The 17,440-nt window shown below is 40.7% G+C and overlaps 1 protein-coding gene across 1 annotated transcript in view; it reads right to left on the reverse strand.

Annotated features, from left to right (window-relative positions):
• The window catches only part of T265_03199 (hypothetical protein), a gene marked incomplete at both ends in the record, with an annotated part of 56,633 nt that overhangs the window by 13,885 nt on the left and 25,308 nt on the right, over window positions 1–17,440 (reverse strand). Inside the window, 8 exons of the mRNA XM_009167618.1 lie at window positions 693–932; window positions 1,642–1,756; window positions 6,446–6,859; window positions 8,714–8,782; window positions 12,496–12,768; window positions 13,301–13,402; window positions 16,518–16,689; window positions 17,104–17,205. Of these exons, the coding sequence (XP_009165882.1) occupies window positions 693–932; window positions 1,642–1,756; window positions 6,446–6,859; window positions 8,714–8,782; window positions 12,496–12,768; window positions 13,301–13,402; window positions 16,518–16,689; window positions 17,104–17,205 (1,487 nt within the window). The remainder of the gene's footprint in view (window positions 1–692; window positions 933–1,641; window positions 1,757–6,445; window positions 6,860–8,713; window positions 8,783–12,495; window positions 12,769–13,300; window positions 13,403–16,517; window positions 16,690–17,103; window positions 17,206–17,440) is intronic.

Consider the following 17,440-nt stretch of genomic DNA (forward strand, 5'->3'; position numbering starts at 1 on the left):
TGAATGTCTGGAGGTGTAGGCACCTCGGAATGATTGTGTTAAGCTAGCACTAAGTCCCTCCCCCATCCACCTTTATTCTTTTCTCTACAATGTGGCTTTCAAATAAGTCATGGCTGTACGGCAGTGAAGCATTGGTGTTGAGCACTGATGTCATGCTGTCGATGATGGTTAAAAAAACTTGTTGCCCTTATATAATGCATAATGAAAACCCTACCCGATAAATCATTTGTTACGCCCTTACATTTCAAAATGATCCGTAAGTCAAGGCTGTTAATAAAGTTTTAATTTATCACTAAACACAAGCACCAGACGGATTGTATGTTCTCCCTTTTTGGCTTTACACTCTTGCCCGTCGCGTCACGAGGAAAGTACATTTGTTTTCAGTTCACAAAAATATATAGGCAGTCATGGGCATGATAGTTAAGGCTTATAACGTTTCTTGAGCACAGGGTCTTCTGTGGGCAAATCGCCCAATGTCTGTAAACCATAGATGCTGTAGGTGGTTGTGAGATTTGTAGAATTTAAGCTCACATAATTCCCGTTCAAACAGTGATTTTCCAGTCCTGGCTAAATTATTTTGTTGCGTTTCTGCGTATAAAGCATAAAATCTTGTTCTTTGAGAAAGACTCAACTGAATCTCCCGCTTATGATATTCTACAAACTTGTGAGTGGTTTCCTTTATGCAAATATACTCCGATGTCTCGAATATCGTGCCAACTGAATCATGAGGCAGCGTGTGTGCAGCACATTTAGTTGTTGAATACCACAAGCGAAAAATTCAGTTGAGTCTCTCGTGAAAATCAAATTGATTTGAAAATGAGTGTATTTCTCGAAAACAGTGCAATTTGTGTTCAAGTGAAATATAAAGTTGACGGAAACTAGGAGACTGCGCCTAGCTGATGAGCCCCAAGAAGGGCGAAACCGGTTGTGGGCTGTCGAAGAGTTTTCAGCAAACTTGTGAGTAGTTTCGTTTGTGAAAATCTTGTTCTTATTTAACGGATATTGTTAACCCGGAATGCCTTCTTGTAGTTAACATGAAGGTATTACAACTATACAGAAATTTCAGTGGACATTGAAAACTTGTCGGCATCGATCGACTGTGAAACAATGGTATATTTTACACAGTACTTGTGAATCTTTAAGATAGACTAATATAAACTGATAAGCTTTTGTGCGTTTCTAGTATGATTGGACTGGCTACGTGAGCATGCAGTAATCAGCAATTACTCTGCTTAAGATTTAGTTTAGCATGCGATGGTGCGCTCAGATGGATTCTGTCGTATGATATAAGTCCTGCAACGTGCAAACTATGCGGCTAACATTGTGCCAGACTCGGTACACAGACCATACAGATATTCACTACAGTCTAACGAAAGATACAATTGGACGAAATAGACACATTCACAATATGCTTCATTTCAGATCAATAAACTATTTTTGAAGCACTTCGAATGCCTTAATGTGCCATTATGACGGGACAGTTGCCCAAATTATGGGACCATAACTCACTTTTATTGATCTGACGGTATTTATTGACAGTGCAATACTTAAGCAGATAACACTTGACTTTCAGTTTTAAGTAATGCGTATATTGAGAGACTAACGGCCAGTTATACTTGGATTGCAGTCGATAGCACTTACCATTTGAATCCAGTGGAAGTAATCCAGAAGCATTTCGAACCTCGACAATAAGTTCCGAGTGTTGAAGACTGACGCTTACGCTGAGTGTGCCGTAAGACGATCTGGATGTTTTGTCCTGCAAACGAAATAAGTTGAAATGCAGAAAAAGATACTGTAGGCGTTTGGTGCATTATTTATTTTATTTTATTTATTTTAGAAGAAATAAGGCATTATTTGTACTCATAAGAACTCAGGGGATGAAAGACTTCCATGAGTCTTCGCTGACTGCAATAAAAGCGCTTGCATAGTTGTTTTTTCTCTAACAAACACGTTAAGCATCTTCTATTTCGCGACAAAATTACGTGACTTAGGCCATCACAGTTGTGTGTTTGTTTCCTGGTTCGCTCAGTGTTTGTTTTATAGATGTGCACGGTTCTACTGTCACATTCAGAGAGGTAACGAGCAGGCAGATTCTGAAAATATCACTTTGAAGTACAATACGCTAATGAGGCTCATGTAACAGGCGGGCCTGTTTGGCTTTAGTTGAAATTCCGCAGGCGTTAGGACCAGCGGAAGCGAGTTAGAACACAAACACCGTGCGTATTGAGAACTAAGGGACTTCGAGTATAGTTGTTAGTTGAAGGTGCATAGAAATTTAAACGTCCGTAATTTGCCATTGTTATTTATATAAAACTTCACTAGCGTGGTTCACTTATTCACAACTAAGTAAAAATTGTGACGAATAAGCGAAACAAGCAACCACTTATATGCTCGATTGACAAGTTAAATAATTCAGTAATCAGTAAACCGCGGACAGTGGGTCAGTCAATCCACCAGTCAGTTTGGGTGCGTTCAAGGTATTACATCCCATAGTCTTACCTGCTCTTCCATTTTCTCAGCGAAATATAACTCAACTAGTTCCGGCGTGCTGCTCACGTAAAGCTGAATTAGATAGTTGATGTCCTGCAAATTGTATCAAAAAGAGAATTACGTTGGTGAAGTGGAAGCTCGGCCACCTTTCAACAAAATATAATAAAATAGAGGTTACGAGATACTCAGTGCGAACTGTCACAATCCAAGTGCTGATTTAAAACATCCGGTTCTTGTGTTTGGATAAACACTCCAATCATTTTGGCGAATCCTAATGTTGGAAATGCTGAAACGTCCCCATGTAGTGATGGTTGGCAAAATGGATCTGTCCTCAAAAGTTTGAGTAAGTCTATCTGAAGCAAACTTCATCCAGCCAGTAAAACACCCGGGTGTCTTGTTTTCAATCAGACAGACACGATGTTTTCCAGAAATGAGGAGTCAGCTCGAATGTCCCCCTAAGGCAAGATTTTTTCGAAAAAGAGAAACAAAAATAGTGGAAAACCTGACGCCTTTCACAAGCCCATTTATATCATAATCTCTTCTTCGCTAAACTGAACGTTGCGTCCCCAGTGTTTCCAATGAGTATCCAAGCTCACTGTTCACTGACACTTTATCAGTGGGGTGTAATTTTACCTTTACGCACCACGGAGGCAATCATATCGAAATACTGTTATAAGTTGATGGTTTTTTAGTCATATAACCCGTCGACCAGAGTGGTCGAATCGGAATATGGTTGTATCGTGCATCGCATAAAGGCTGATTTGGTGACCTGAAGTTGGTTTCGAAGCCGTGAAATCTACGTCGAATGCCACTAAACCTAAACACCACGTTTCAAATTTAACTCCTTTACTTTTTCTGTAAGTATGCCATTCCTGATGGCAGTTCGTGGATACAGCAGTGACTGTGGTGCTACAGGAGCAGGTCGCACTGCGCAGTCCTTGTTTAGACTAAGTAGAGTGACCTGCTGTGGGAGGTAGAAGCAATGTAGTGTCTTATTTCGGCTCATATAACTGATACTAACGCGTTACTAAGCAGAATGTGGTATTTAATACCTTGTAGCATTTATAACAAGGGCGTTTCAAGCCGATTAGTTTACGTAATGTTCCTTCGAGGTATCGCGTTCTTGCACAAGAAATTCGGGTTATTCGTTCAACTGAACAGATCTATTTTTTCATTCCTGGAAAATGTACGCTGCAGATGAAATCTTCCGAATAACCCAGACACCCGCTTGTATTCTGTCTTGGTTAACAAACGGATTTTCATTTCCGCCCTACTGTCGGTGGTTCATTTTCATAACGATCGTTTTTAACTGTGTACTGCATGGCCCCGAAGTTGCACTGTCAGTAACACGCGTTAGTCTAATTTTTCTCTTTTAGTTTCTATACGGGCAGTCTTAAATATTCCGACACTGTCACCTACAATAAAATATGGTCCGGCCGAAGATGTGACGAATACACAGTCAACGCTCAGGGTAGATACATTTAGGATGTAGGAATTTCAAATATTGACAGACCACGAATGAATTTGTTTCGAAGACATCTATAGTCAGACATCAAAGACATAAAATGGCAGCATCTTCATTTCGATCCTGGTTTGTATTTACTTCGGGATTTCCGAGGTAGATGTCGATGCTACACGTCAGTGGCAAATCAACTGCAGACCATTTATTTGCCGTGTACTGAATCTAAATCCCAGGCACTCTGAATGCATCCATAATTCGAAACAAATCCATACAGCGATTGATGATGTAATGAGCTGTCAAGGAGTAAGTCAATCTTTGCACTGCCATAAATGCTGCATAGATTTAGGGGGATAAATATGTGACCCGTGTAAGTGAACGTAAAACAAGGTCGAGAGTCATTTAGACGGGAGGCTGTTCTGAACGTAGTTTATATAAAAGACCTCATTGTTGTGACAGACTGTGGCCATTTTAAATATAACCTCTTAAGCATCGCTTAAAATAGGGCATTGTACCAGCCAGCAGTACCTTCCACTAATGAGCTTATAAACATTAATCGGCATATTTATTTGGCCACATTTTTTTTTCATCATTCTTTGTCTCAGGTCATGATAAACTGACGAAATTAGTACGTCGGGATTTTAATATCGTGTGTAGAAATAAGCGAGATTGTACTTGGACCAACGATCTGGTATTTTAAACGGGCAAATGTGTTCCTGGTGAAGTTTATGTCTGAATTTTCAAAGACAACTAAATCCCAAATTTTCAGCACAAAATACCGTCCTTTAGAATAAGTTATTATCTTAAATAAGAAACCTGACGTTGATGAACCTCAACTTGTGAGGTGAGGTGCTTTCTATATAACGTTCTTTATGTGACAACTTGCAAAAATGGATTTTTATTAGTCAGAACAATGTGCCCACCGTGCCAACGTCTCATTAATTTTCCAGTGTTTGATTTACCGATGAGGTGTAATAATTTATGTTGGAGCCAGAAAGATCGTTAGGTGCGTTGTCAGAAACTTAATCCGTCGATCCGAGAGTTTCTCAGTGACTTACACATAGAGCCACATTCAACTACACCCAAAATGAATAAGTTTCTATTGGGATTTCATCCCGTAATTAAAGTCAATCTATGCTAAAGAGCCAACAACTGTACGGCTGTTTCAACCTTACTGAGATTCATGAGCAACGCACGTTCTTAGAAACCCTGGTAGCTTTTAAACCCCCCACCATTGTGTAAACCTAATAGTTCGGCCACAAGCGGCTGATTGGAAATGTGAGTAATCCGCACTCGACAATTTTCGCCACTTTGATGACTCTTACACGAAAAATCCAAACAAATATCTGCCCCGTATATCACTCGGCCACAGAGAAAAATATATGTTACGAGGCTAGTTTGAACGATTCTCCGACGGAGAATACTTCAATACAACAAAATATTCAATCAGCAGAAGTAGACTTAAGTTGGGACGATTTTATATTGGTTGAAAGACAATGCTCTTTTCTGATATCGGTGATCCCCTTTCACAGCGTAGAATATGGTGGGAGCTATGCACGCGTCGTGGTTGGATGGCACAAATAATCGTTTTGTTCCGTTTGACATGATGCGCTGCGAGCCAACAAATGTTTCATGATTGCAGTTTGTCGAGAACTGTCACCTGTGAGTAATCAGTGAGACTCTGAAACTCTGAAGCTGGGCTGATTACCAATCTCGGACTCAGTATATCCTTAGGCACAACGACGAAAAAACCTAACCGTTTCCAGCGACCTTTCATGATGAAATTTTACTGTATTATTTCCAAATCACATAACAACTGTTACATAGTTTACATGAGGTCGTTTTATCAAAAACATGATCACAAAATGTTTGTAATTCAACCCTGAACGCACTGATAATATCATCTTGACATTTGCAGCAACCTATCCAATTCATTGGAAGAATCAACAACTAAGTTTTAAATGTTTTATATACGGAAAAACGTATTTTTTCAAATTCACGGCACGCTACATCTCTTTAAGAAATTAGCACAGATGTTGGACAACTACAGTCGCCAGTTAAACCGAAACTATCTCAATAAATGGAAAACCAACTTAACCAGCGGCCATTTATTTGACGCAATTCTAAATACTGTACGACCAATGGACCAAGCAATGCGGATTTCATCATTTGATTACACATGATTATACTAAAGTCGGTTTGCTAGGATTCCACCTAGACCATCATGCAGCTAGATCGTTTTTCTTCCGCGGCACGCCGTTCACTCTGTCTCATTTTTGTCCAGTGGTTGGAGCCAGCCGCATTTGATGCAGCGCACCACCAAATTTGGTCATTAACGGAGCAATCACATTTACGGTGTTTTTCTTCACTCATCATACTTGTTCGATGATGAAGCACCTGTGGTACCAAACTCTGCACAAATTTCATCCGTCAGACTTTAATAGGGAGAAAACCCCACTGTGAGTCTAGCTTTCCGAAGCTACAAGCATGACTCACTTGGTATGTTTCATTCTCCAGCTCATATTTTTCCAGTAGCCCATTGGTGGTCCGCATGAAAAATTGTAGCAATAGTTCGGTGGCATGCTTGAGTTTTAGCAGTGTAGACTTTGCCCTCAATACAGTCTCAGGATCAACTAAATTTGGCGCGTCGGGTGACTGGGATTCGGTAAAATGTGTGGACAGAGGTATAACAAGTGTGTTCGGTGTCGAAGCTGAATCTGGTGGGTTGAGATATGCACCCGGTCCGCCAATACCGGGAGCCACCTCGGCTTCTTTATGGGCTTGTTCGATAAATTGCTCCAGACATTCTGACCACAACTCCAGGTAGCAGCGTCGTAGAAGTCCAGTAGACACTTGTCTACGTAAAGTGTCAATGTTGGATTCTAAATAAACCAGCAAGTCATTCAGTGCCTGAAAATAAAGAAAACAAGGCACTCTAGGGTCTAAGTGTCAGAAGCTTTTGCAGGATATAGTAGCTTTCCTCATACTAGTCAGACATACAGTGGTACCTTTCATTATGACCGCCTCGAATTTCGACAACAATGTTCAAGGAGAGGGGTAATGCTTCTGTTGTGGATCACGCCTTATTCGTCACAGAGGCTCCCGAAAAGCTTTCCTTGTAAGCCACTTTTATCTTATGGTATACTGCAAGACACGGCTTCAACAAGTTCTAGTTTCTCAACCCAGATATTTCTACAGGCGAGGAATTTCGCGCACTACTTGTGTAAAGCGCGAGTAGTGTCTGGCAAAGTGCATCTGGCGAAAATTGGTAAGAAACCTACGGTCAGCTTTGCAGTGTTTGTTCATTACAGTTGAGTATTCTTACAACATTCACAAAAGCTCAAGAGGATGCTTGGTGATACTCTTTTCTTCTGAAACTTTGTGCAAATGGCGTCTTCAGTTTCATATCTAATACCTAGTAACTACTTATTTCGTGTTAGTCAACAAACAGTCCTTTGTTCACAAACGCTCCATCTTTCGCGAAATATTAGTCCCAAATAAACTGGACTAAACAAAGATGGGCTATTCGGCAGACATGTTAGGCGACACGCCTTTACACATATTAACATACACATATGCACATACCCATCGTGAATACTGACGCATCGGTAAGCAGGCTGAAACACGTGGGATTCTTTGAGATATAGTTCTGTACCATAGTTTCACTAAATTCGGGTAATAACGAAGACGTAGAGGGACCTTAGGATAATTTTTTCGCGCAAATCATCCTACCTTGTTTGGACAATCATGGTGATTGAGTTTTTGAGGTTAAATAAAAACGGCGAAGTCTCAGGCGCCTGCTCAAAGCGCTGCGTTTGAAAAGAATGCGTAAGAGGCGTGACCGCATTTGCGTTGATTTCTCTCTGCTTACTGGCCTTGTGTGCGCCGAGTGGCAGTTCACGACACCAACTTAAACATTTAATGGGGTTCATCGACACCGTCTTGCTTTTCACAAAAGATGATTTTTCTTCTCTTTAGAGCTGGCTAGCTTCTAGTGGTCTGCTTTGTCCCAAAAAGCTTACTAACTGGGAATGGTCAGTATGTCCTGTTGTTTACGGGCTAGTATCTAGCACCCGAACATTTAAGCAGTCATCCAAAATGCGCATAGTTGATTACTGTTCAAGCCAATGTGTCTTGACTTAGAAGCACTGGGTAAAATAGTCATTTAATCAGGGGACCGACCAATATTATTAGGAAGTGGGAGATTTTGCTGTTTGGTGCGTTTGAAACAGGACTAGAAGTATCCAGTTGATATAAGGAAGAAACGTTCATAATGGTCGGGTAGATAGAAAATCCCATTATTTTGAATTTTTGATAAACAGGCATACAGATAATGAACGTGGGATTTTACAACTGAATGATGCAAGTGCAGTAGAGGACGTTAATAATCACCGGATGAAATACGAATTTTACTACGTTATACGTCGTTACTGCCAAGCACGGGGACACTACAACTCATTCGCTGAGCCCCATGAATCCCCTTCTTCATGTGTGACCAAATCATTTGATCGTCAAGAATTCTGTAGGGAAGCTTTTTGACGCTGCGGCACATAAACCGGTAGAACGAATCATCACTTGCCACAGACAGGATTGATATAATTTCCAAGAAATACAGAACTTAAGGAAACGTTGCCATCGACTGCAAAGCAGCTACCACAACAATAGATTGTTAAACTCTAAAGGTACCCTCAGAAACAGTCATATGTGGCTGGAAGATGTCAAAACTTTTGTATTAGTTAATCCAATGATTAATGTGTTGCTTACCTTCTCCGTAGGACTGGTAGAGGCGCACCAGCATAAGTGATAAACATTCTTCCGGATTTCTGGACGCATCTAAATCAGAGAAGGAGTTTAGGCAGGTTGGAATCAATACAGTGAATTCGTATTTGGGTGTGCCTGAGTAGACTTTCTGATACTATCCTTTAGAACACTAACAGCTGGAATCGGCCTGGAAGCATACTTTGTTTCGGAGCGAAAGGCAAATGACGTCAAGCGTAGCTATAAAACACTCAGATTTTCTGACTGATGGTAGAATACCTCATGAGACAAATAAATGACGAATGCAGCCGGTGGTGGTTTGTTGCCTTTCTTTTGCAGCACTAATGCGCTTGCCCCGCTTTGCGTTTTGTGTACTTTTTGTGTTACTAGAACCAAAATTTTAATTTTCGCTAATAAATGCAAAGTAAGGTTTGAGGAGGCATTGAAGTCAGATGGCGCTGCAGATATTTGCTATAGAACAGTGGTGCACGAGGCCAAACATTCAGGCCGATCTTCTCAGTTTACCTATGTTTACCAGGTTGTATGAAACTTGTACGGGCTTCGTTTTTTCATTGAAAAAGGTGAAGTAGTGCATTGAGCGGATTGAGAATATCACCTTATGCTTAAAAAGATGTCACTTCTATGTCGGTCGGCTTTCATGGGGCAACATGCTGCTCAAGATACACATTCCCGCTCCAATCCGCTCAGCGGGTGTTTATCCTCATTTACTCTAAGAGCATTGTTAGTGAGGTATTGAAAGAAGCCTTAATGTTTACCCTTTAATGTCACCCTGAAAAAACTGCTTATGGGTGCATATATATGTAGATTTCATCCATACACTATTCAATTGTTAGCCTTTCATTGTTGCCTTATATATCTGCACTGCTTGTAAATTTTCAAAACCAATCACACTTTGGCAATGCTAGTTTGACTCAAAAATAATATGCCTCCAGGCCATCTAACATTCGGCTTGATTGCCAGCTGACTTAGCTTAGATAACTACAAAAATGGTTCGCTCTCTTTACCCATCGAAAAATCAGCCAATGAGAAAGCCATTGTCTTCACGACTCATTGAATGATAACTACAATCCCGGATCAGCAAAACCAATCAGAACAACTCAGTTGTGGGCTGATTGGAAAATACTCGGAAAACACCTTATGCCGATTTTATACTTTGACTTATCTTGGACAGGGTGCGATTCCCTCGGAAAGTCGATGCCATGGGAGATTGTCAGGTTCTCCAGGTCACAAAAAATCATATTCTTTGAGGTTTTCTCTATCTCATGGTGTTTGCTTTGGAAACCCGGTGTGATTAGTTAGCCACGCATGCCTACTTGTCAATTCGGGTGGGAAATGATCGCCTTAAACCTACGTTGTTGTTGGTTTCACTATAAATTCTGGATGTGCATATGGTCGTACCCATGTCGCACCAGGTTACCGATAAAAAATGCGTACTGTGGTGGGCGCTTCCGCGAAAATAACGACCTTTATTCATAAGCATTCAATTCAGAAGGGCCAACTAACCTGGAAGTATGCAACCTAATAAAGACTGTTTTATATGCGGACACAGCTACTGCAATTGCAGTTGGGGAACATGGGCCGTACAAGCGAACCATGCTTATTCAACTACTGATAAAAAATAATTATCATCACCAGATGTGCAGTGTACCGAAAGCCGACGTGAACTGGACGGTACCTACACAAGTTCTATTTCTAAATCCCATGGGGAGAATCAGTTTGTAACTAAAGTAGCTAGAGTCTAGCTGTTAGTTCGTAACATATTTGACGTCCACAGTGGAATAAAGTCGCAGCAATTCACATTTCAGGTAGAAGAATGCCTTCAAGTAAAAGATAGTAAGTTAGCTTAAATTGTAGGACAACAATAAAGGACTTCAGTTGGTTCTACTTAGGTGAAATGTGCATCTCGCTACCTCATTTATTCGGTCAACTGATGAATATGAACTGATGTTTGAAAAATCACCCTCGTCGACTGAGAAGATATCAAATTTAACACAAGCGGTCGGACTCAAAAATGTCCTTTAGAGTTTCCTTTGCGGCTTTCGTGGCTAAAGTGCTAGTGGATAAAAAGGCTATAATGATCAACAAATATTAATTAAGTTTGTTTGCACTCAATAGGGACCATCTGCTGATGCAAGGGTAAAATAATGTTCCAGGCTGTTTATTTCCCTTTTAATTTTTTGTGAACTCGTTGTTTTTAGTCTGCGGTCAGTGTGATACAAAAGCAATGTTGACATTACATGAGCTTTGTTTCCCTACTGCAAAAGTTAACTATGCGGTTTGTTTTGGTTTGAAGACCAGTCAATATTTCTGTTCGAATGCCGGTGTTCCAAGCATTTGTTTGCATTTGGTGGATGTTTATTAGCTAACTCCTTTGCAGTTGTGCTTACGCGGACAAGAACTTTCAACAAGTGTTGTTTAGAGTGGCTTTTTTCCAAACATCAACGCAAACTCATCAGTCGGACGCCATGCGGATTAATCATTATGAATTCTATAGATCTAGATGATTATCATATCTATGAACTGACAGATGATCCGTGCAATACACTACAGAAGTTGTGCTTACGCGGACAAGAACTTTCAACAAATGTTGTTTAGAGTGGCTTTTTTCCAAACATCAACGCAAACTCATCAGTCGGATGCCATGCGGATTAATCATTATGAATTCTATAGATCTAGAAGATTATCATATCTATGAACTGACAGATGATCCGTGCAATACACTACAGAAATTCTACCTACTGAAATGTCGAAAAAAAAGCCCATTATTCTTACGCTCATAGCATACAAAACACATAAAAAAGCTAGGGAGAGGAGCTGTTTCTGTCAGGTTTGAATAAAACATCCTGTTGCTCACGAGTCTATCCAGAAGAGTGAGGTTTTCTATAGGGGAAAATGTCGGTAGCTCAGGTAGCGCAGATGGTCGTTGGCTTGTTTGCCAAGCTGGGCAATTTGACTGCAAACGTTTCATCACAGTCGAGATGGACATCATCAGTGCGTTATTGTGGAGCGTAGTGGTGCGTAGCGGTTGGTTAGTAATTGTTCATGTTATTTTTTGGGGAGACTTTTTGATGCAGTACAGGGTATAAAGCAGTCTGCAGAATCGGACTCTCACAAGTTATTTGCCTTGGGTTTACAACAGTAGCGTGCGACAATCTACAAAACTACATCGTTTTGACCGGTAAAAAAATGTCCCGATTTACTTCCAAGTGGACCTTTCCTAAAGCATGTATTCTCGCAATGATCTTTTAGCAATAGTCACAGGGATCAGGTAGGCTGAATTTCAGTATAAAGAGACGACCCATAGCTCATATGAAAATGACAATCAATACAAGAAAACATGTCGTGCAAGTGGATCATCCTGTTCTCTGTCATTTGTCTGGCTTTCTTCTTATGGCATGGTTTTTGTGAGAGTGCCTTCTAGAGGACTGCATCAAACTTTCGAACGACCTGTGTGATCAAGTATATCTTCTACGGCAATGCCTCCGGCTATCGCCGTTACCACGGTTGACACCAAAAAATACTATATAGAGATGCACATTTTATTATCGTGTTACCTAGGAGCATCCATTCCACTGCAGTCATTTTTGGGAAGATTTATGCAGCCTATTTCCAAACTGGTAAGAAGTAATCCATCTCTGGCTATCTGACACAAGATGCATGGCTGAGGCGTTGCTATCACGTAGATGGGATGTAGCAACTGAAAGCTGAGAGGTCTAAGTGCCAAAAAAGTCATTCTGTAAATAAAACCAGCTATGCGACAGACATACCTTTGCTGTTACTCTGTAGAAAATGCGATCCAGAACGTGTCGGATTTCGATGACTCCCGAACGTTGTATTTCATAGAGTGCCTGTAAATCTTCTCTAGGGATCCGTTCCAAACGCGGCACAGTGGGACTACTTTGCCTGGCTTCATCAAGTAGACGAGATTTTTCCTCCGGTTGCCCAGATGCACAAGATTTACGACGAGACCAACCGCAGCTTTCCGGTATTGTCTGAGTCCAGATAATCACACGATCTAGGGCGCTTAACGCCATGCAGAGCTAAAGTGGAAGTAAAGTGCTTTCTCCACTACTCATGCAGTTAGTGACACCAAAAAAGAACCTATTAGTTTAGTCTTATAGATGCCAGTATACAAATAATGCAGTAAACCTAAATAAGCGTTTAATTTTGAAACTTGGAAAACGGGTCACTGGAATAGGCTTGTGATTAGCTGCGAAGAAAGAAAGCAATCAACGAAATTTGGTCTCGTCAAACAACACACGCGTCGATGATTTTTGTTCAATAAATCGTCGTCTATTTACCTCTGCGTATTCACTTGGGATCATACCTGGTGGCATTGGAAAAACTTAATTTTTCCCACCATTAAACAAAATAATCAGGATTTGGTTCCTTAATATCACAGTCCACATAACGTCGGTACAACAGTAACATTCAGATAAGCAGGTCACGCGTTAAAAAGAACCGTTGGTTCATTAAAAGTAAGGAACCATTGCTATTGAAATGACAGCTCACGATGCATGATAAAATATGGTCACACTATTGCACAAGAAACCACATCCAGGAAAAACTAACCTGAGGTGAAATATCGAACTGACCTTCCTCATCACAGTAACCCTTTAGACGAAGCTTTTCGTGCAAATTTCGGGCGTAGGATATTGCAGAATCGAACAATTTCTAGAAATTATTTAGGGAAGATAAGTGTATAAAAAATTCAAATAAAATGGCAGAAACAATGTCATGTGAGCTTGAGGCAACATGAAGAGCAACTCAAATGTTGCCGCCATTAAAAAACCATCCGGTGACTATCATCATCTTTAGTGCAGAAACCTGGGGATGTCTCGTTTGTCATGAAAACCTGAAGGAAGGAAACAAAATCATTTCCAACTAGCCATCACAGGGTCAAGTTCTGGAGTGCTAATCATGTAAAACTTTGGTATTGCTAGAGATGGCATTTGAACAACTTAGTCTAGGTATAATTGGCGGACAATATTCCATTGAATATTTCCGCGTGGGTGTAAGATCTGGTGAGATAACATTTTATTTGAGTTCCTAAGTACCAGAGGATGTCCATATTCACGTCACTTTCGTTGAAACAGTTGTTCTCCTGTCCTGGCGTCTTTATGTTAGTGACACCACATCGAAGGATCGAAGCACTCGACTCGAGCTTTGCTCTTATTAGAGCTCATCAGGAGTGCACATCCAATGGTCATGCTGGGGTTTGAACTCTGGAAACCTGATGTGCGAAGCGAGCGGTTACCACTACTTAACCAGAGCATGTTGGAAGCATCTAAATTGTCACGTCTGAAGGGGCGAACGTGTCCAGACTTGAGCGATGTGATTTGTATGTCCAACACATCATCAAAAGGACGACCCAGAAACTGTCCTGACGATCCATTGACCCGCCTGACAGGACACCCCAGTCGGGTAGGGCCAACAAATGCTTTTTGGCAAATGATTTTTGATGATCAAACTAATTCTGTTGTAAAAAGATTGGTTGGAATGAAAAATCAATCGTTGAGGTGATCTGGTATTTGAATGGAGGAGTTTAAAATTGACTTAGAAGGTGACTTTCTTGTCTATTACGTTTACAATTCGGTCAACGATCAGTCTAAGACAATCTTTGCTTTTTGAATAACAAGTGGACAGTAGATCTATCTGACAGAAGTCCGTGAGTAAAGCAAGTAGCGGGAACTATGGCATTTGTGGGGTTTGTTCTGTCTCCAGTTAGCCTATCTACAGCGGAGGCAACCGAGTCATCTGAGCCTAAAAATAATTTCACAGCATAATCATTGTGATGAGGCTTCAAAAAGATGCACACTTTAAAAGTGGCCGTGATTCTTGCACATTCCCAGTGAGTCAAAACTACATTATTACACAACGCTTGTTGCTTTTTCTGGTCAAATAATTAATAGCATTTGGTCAAACATCTGTCCAGTCTGAAAAATTCAAATTGCGCACAGGTGTGTTTACTTGCAACACAACAGTCGTATTTTCGGTTATCATTGACACTAATGAACCCAATGCCGGTTACCAAGTGATCAACGGAGAATGAGAAGGGAGTCGAGAGAAGAACCTATTCAAAGTAGAGCCACCTCAGACGAATTAAATGTCACTTTATGCAAAACTCGGGTGGTGTATCGCACAAAAAGCTTAAAAATTTCTCCCACCCAATCTGCCTGAGCTCAATTGCGAAAATTCAAATGTTCCGCCCAATCCTGCCTGCTATTCATTGATATTTCATTATTATCGCATCACCCCATTTCTATCTCATCCATCAAAACGTTGCGTTGCACTATGAACATGTTCTTGGTTCCTCAAAAGAACCGTATTATCGTTTGTTTAAATTCACATTTTTTACACTTTTCGAACAGGTTACTCACGCTTAATACTCGTCTTCGTGTATGTCGTTGGTCTAACTGTCGGTCGATAACTGTAAAGGTTTATTGTACATTAATTGATTTATTGATGTTTTGTCATATAGTACGGCACGCTTCCGTCGGGATCACTTTCGTTTTGAATTCGGATCCATTCTTTGGTGCTCGTTGCTCGACTCATCGGTTTTGACGCTTGCAGGTAGGACTAGTGAAGTATCCGCCCTTAGCGATTTCCTAAGTAGCAAGGTAGAAGGTCATAAGATGTGATAAAAATTTCTTCCAAATCCCCTGAATCTCGGAATAACCAGGAGTAGATTGCAGTATCTAATTTTGGTTTTCATACAACACAGTTCACTAAAATGTTGGAGCGATTGCTCGAAATTTGCACTCACAAATTTAATTGGTGTTTTGAAAAAGATGCGATTCCCATCTAGCTTACTGAGTTCCTAATGGTGTAATGGTCACTTTTTTCTAAGTTTATTGAAAGTTCATGTGGACCACCCAGGCGCATACTTGCCGGCATTGTTTGAAGTAAATCACAAAAGTACGGAGTCAAAACTAGATTTCTGAATCATGAGATGGAAGACAATGGTCGAATGGCTTTCAAAAAATCTTTTGACTAAAGCGCGTAGGGAGTAAAAGGTACTGAAAATGAATAAGCGAAACAGATCAATGTTGGTTGATAGGAATAAAGAGTAACTGTGGCTGATTTATTATCCGATGGATCTGAATAATTTGAGCACCACTGGTAAGCAAAAATATTTTCAGTTAGTTGGTCAAATCCCAAATAAAAGGCATAATTGTGGTTCTGAAAAATTTACATGAGTTGTCTGGACTCAACGGGCTTTATGAACGTTTACGGGGTAAACGATACTGTATATGTTTGGGTTTGACAAGATAAAGCCTATAACTGACCAAACCAACTTGAGGATCCAGTCAGTTCGCGGGATAGTGAAAATGAAAACTTTGCCAATATTGTCATGTAATCAGTAAAACAAATAAATTTAGGGATTTGGTTGGCTGAGGCACCCATTAAGTCAAATCTTTCACATACCTGGCCGGATATATTTTTGGACCACTACAGACAAGCTGATATAGATTTACCTGTGCACGCAAACCATAGGTTGAAAACCCACGCGAATTCACCTGCATCCAAGTTGAGACAAGAGAGTACCAACGATTTTCTGGGACATGAGCATTCCGTTTTAGGAGGTTTATTTTTAATTAAACTGCAAGTATGAGCGAACAATCTTCATAAAATTTTCTCCACAGAACATAGGTGAAAGATACTGGCGGGTTTTTATTTTTTTACAGACTTTCACCGAAATATTGAAACAAGTACGTTTTGTCGACATACAACCAAAGTTGAGATGTGTGCTAAAGTTTGCTCATGTATTTACTGCAGGTAGACTTACTTCGAGCACCATCTTGGCTATCACACCGTAAGTCTCTACACCGGGCCAACAGCATTCGATCCACGTGAATAACATCGCTCGCATGTCGTCCATTAGTTTCTGAGCTGAGGGTGAAATCATGGGTAATTCCTCTAACGTGCCGGGGGGTGAGGAGCTTTGTTCTTCACGAGTTCTTGAGACGACCGATTTCTTTTTACGAGGTGGAATAGCAAGCTGAATGAAGAATGGATGAAAAGTTAGTGAGTGTAGCATATTGATCTTCGGTCATTCACTACTACAGGGCTGGTGTACTTTGCAACTGGCGCTTTATGCTCAACTCCCAGACTGTTTAGCATCCACTTCAAGGGATACCCTTCGATAGTAAAAGTCTAAAACGGGCTGATGCACTGTCAGTGCTTAAAATTTACATGAAGAATAGCCACAGCGCTTTGACATACCAGCTGCTGACGAAAGCGCTTTGCAGTATTGGATCTTTAATATGAGACAGGTTTACGACCATCTGCTACTAAACAGAATACTCTTGTTCATAGAGAAAACTACTCACAAGGTTGCTGAAAACTCTTCGACAGCCCACGACCGATTTCACCTTTCCGTTTCGGGCTCATCAGGTAGGCACAGTCCCCGAGTTTCCGTCAAACTTATGATCCACTTGAACCCAAATTGCACTGTTTTCGAGAAATACACCCATCTGCAAATCAATTTGGTTTTCATGGGAGACTCAATTGAATCTCTCGTTTATGATGTCCTCCAGCTGAATGTGCTGCACACAGGCCGCTTCATGATTCAGTTGGCACGATATTCGAGATATCGCGGTATATTTTCATAAAACCAAATTGATTCGCAGATGAGTGTAGTTCTCGAAAACAGTGCAATTTGGGTTCAAGTAGATCATAAGGTTGACGGAAACTCGGGGACTGCGCCTA

Source organism: Opisthorchis viverrini (assembly GCF_000715545.1).
Source record: "Opisthorchis viverrini unplaced genomic scaffold opera_v5_44, whole genome shotgun sequence".
NCBI classification, from domain to species: Eukaryota; Metazoa; Platyhelminthes; class Trematoda; order Opisthorchiida; family Opisthorchiidae; genus Opisthorchis; species Opisthorchis viverrini.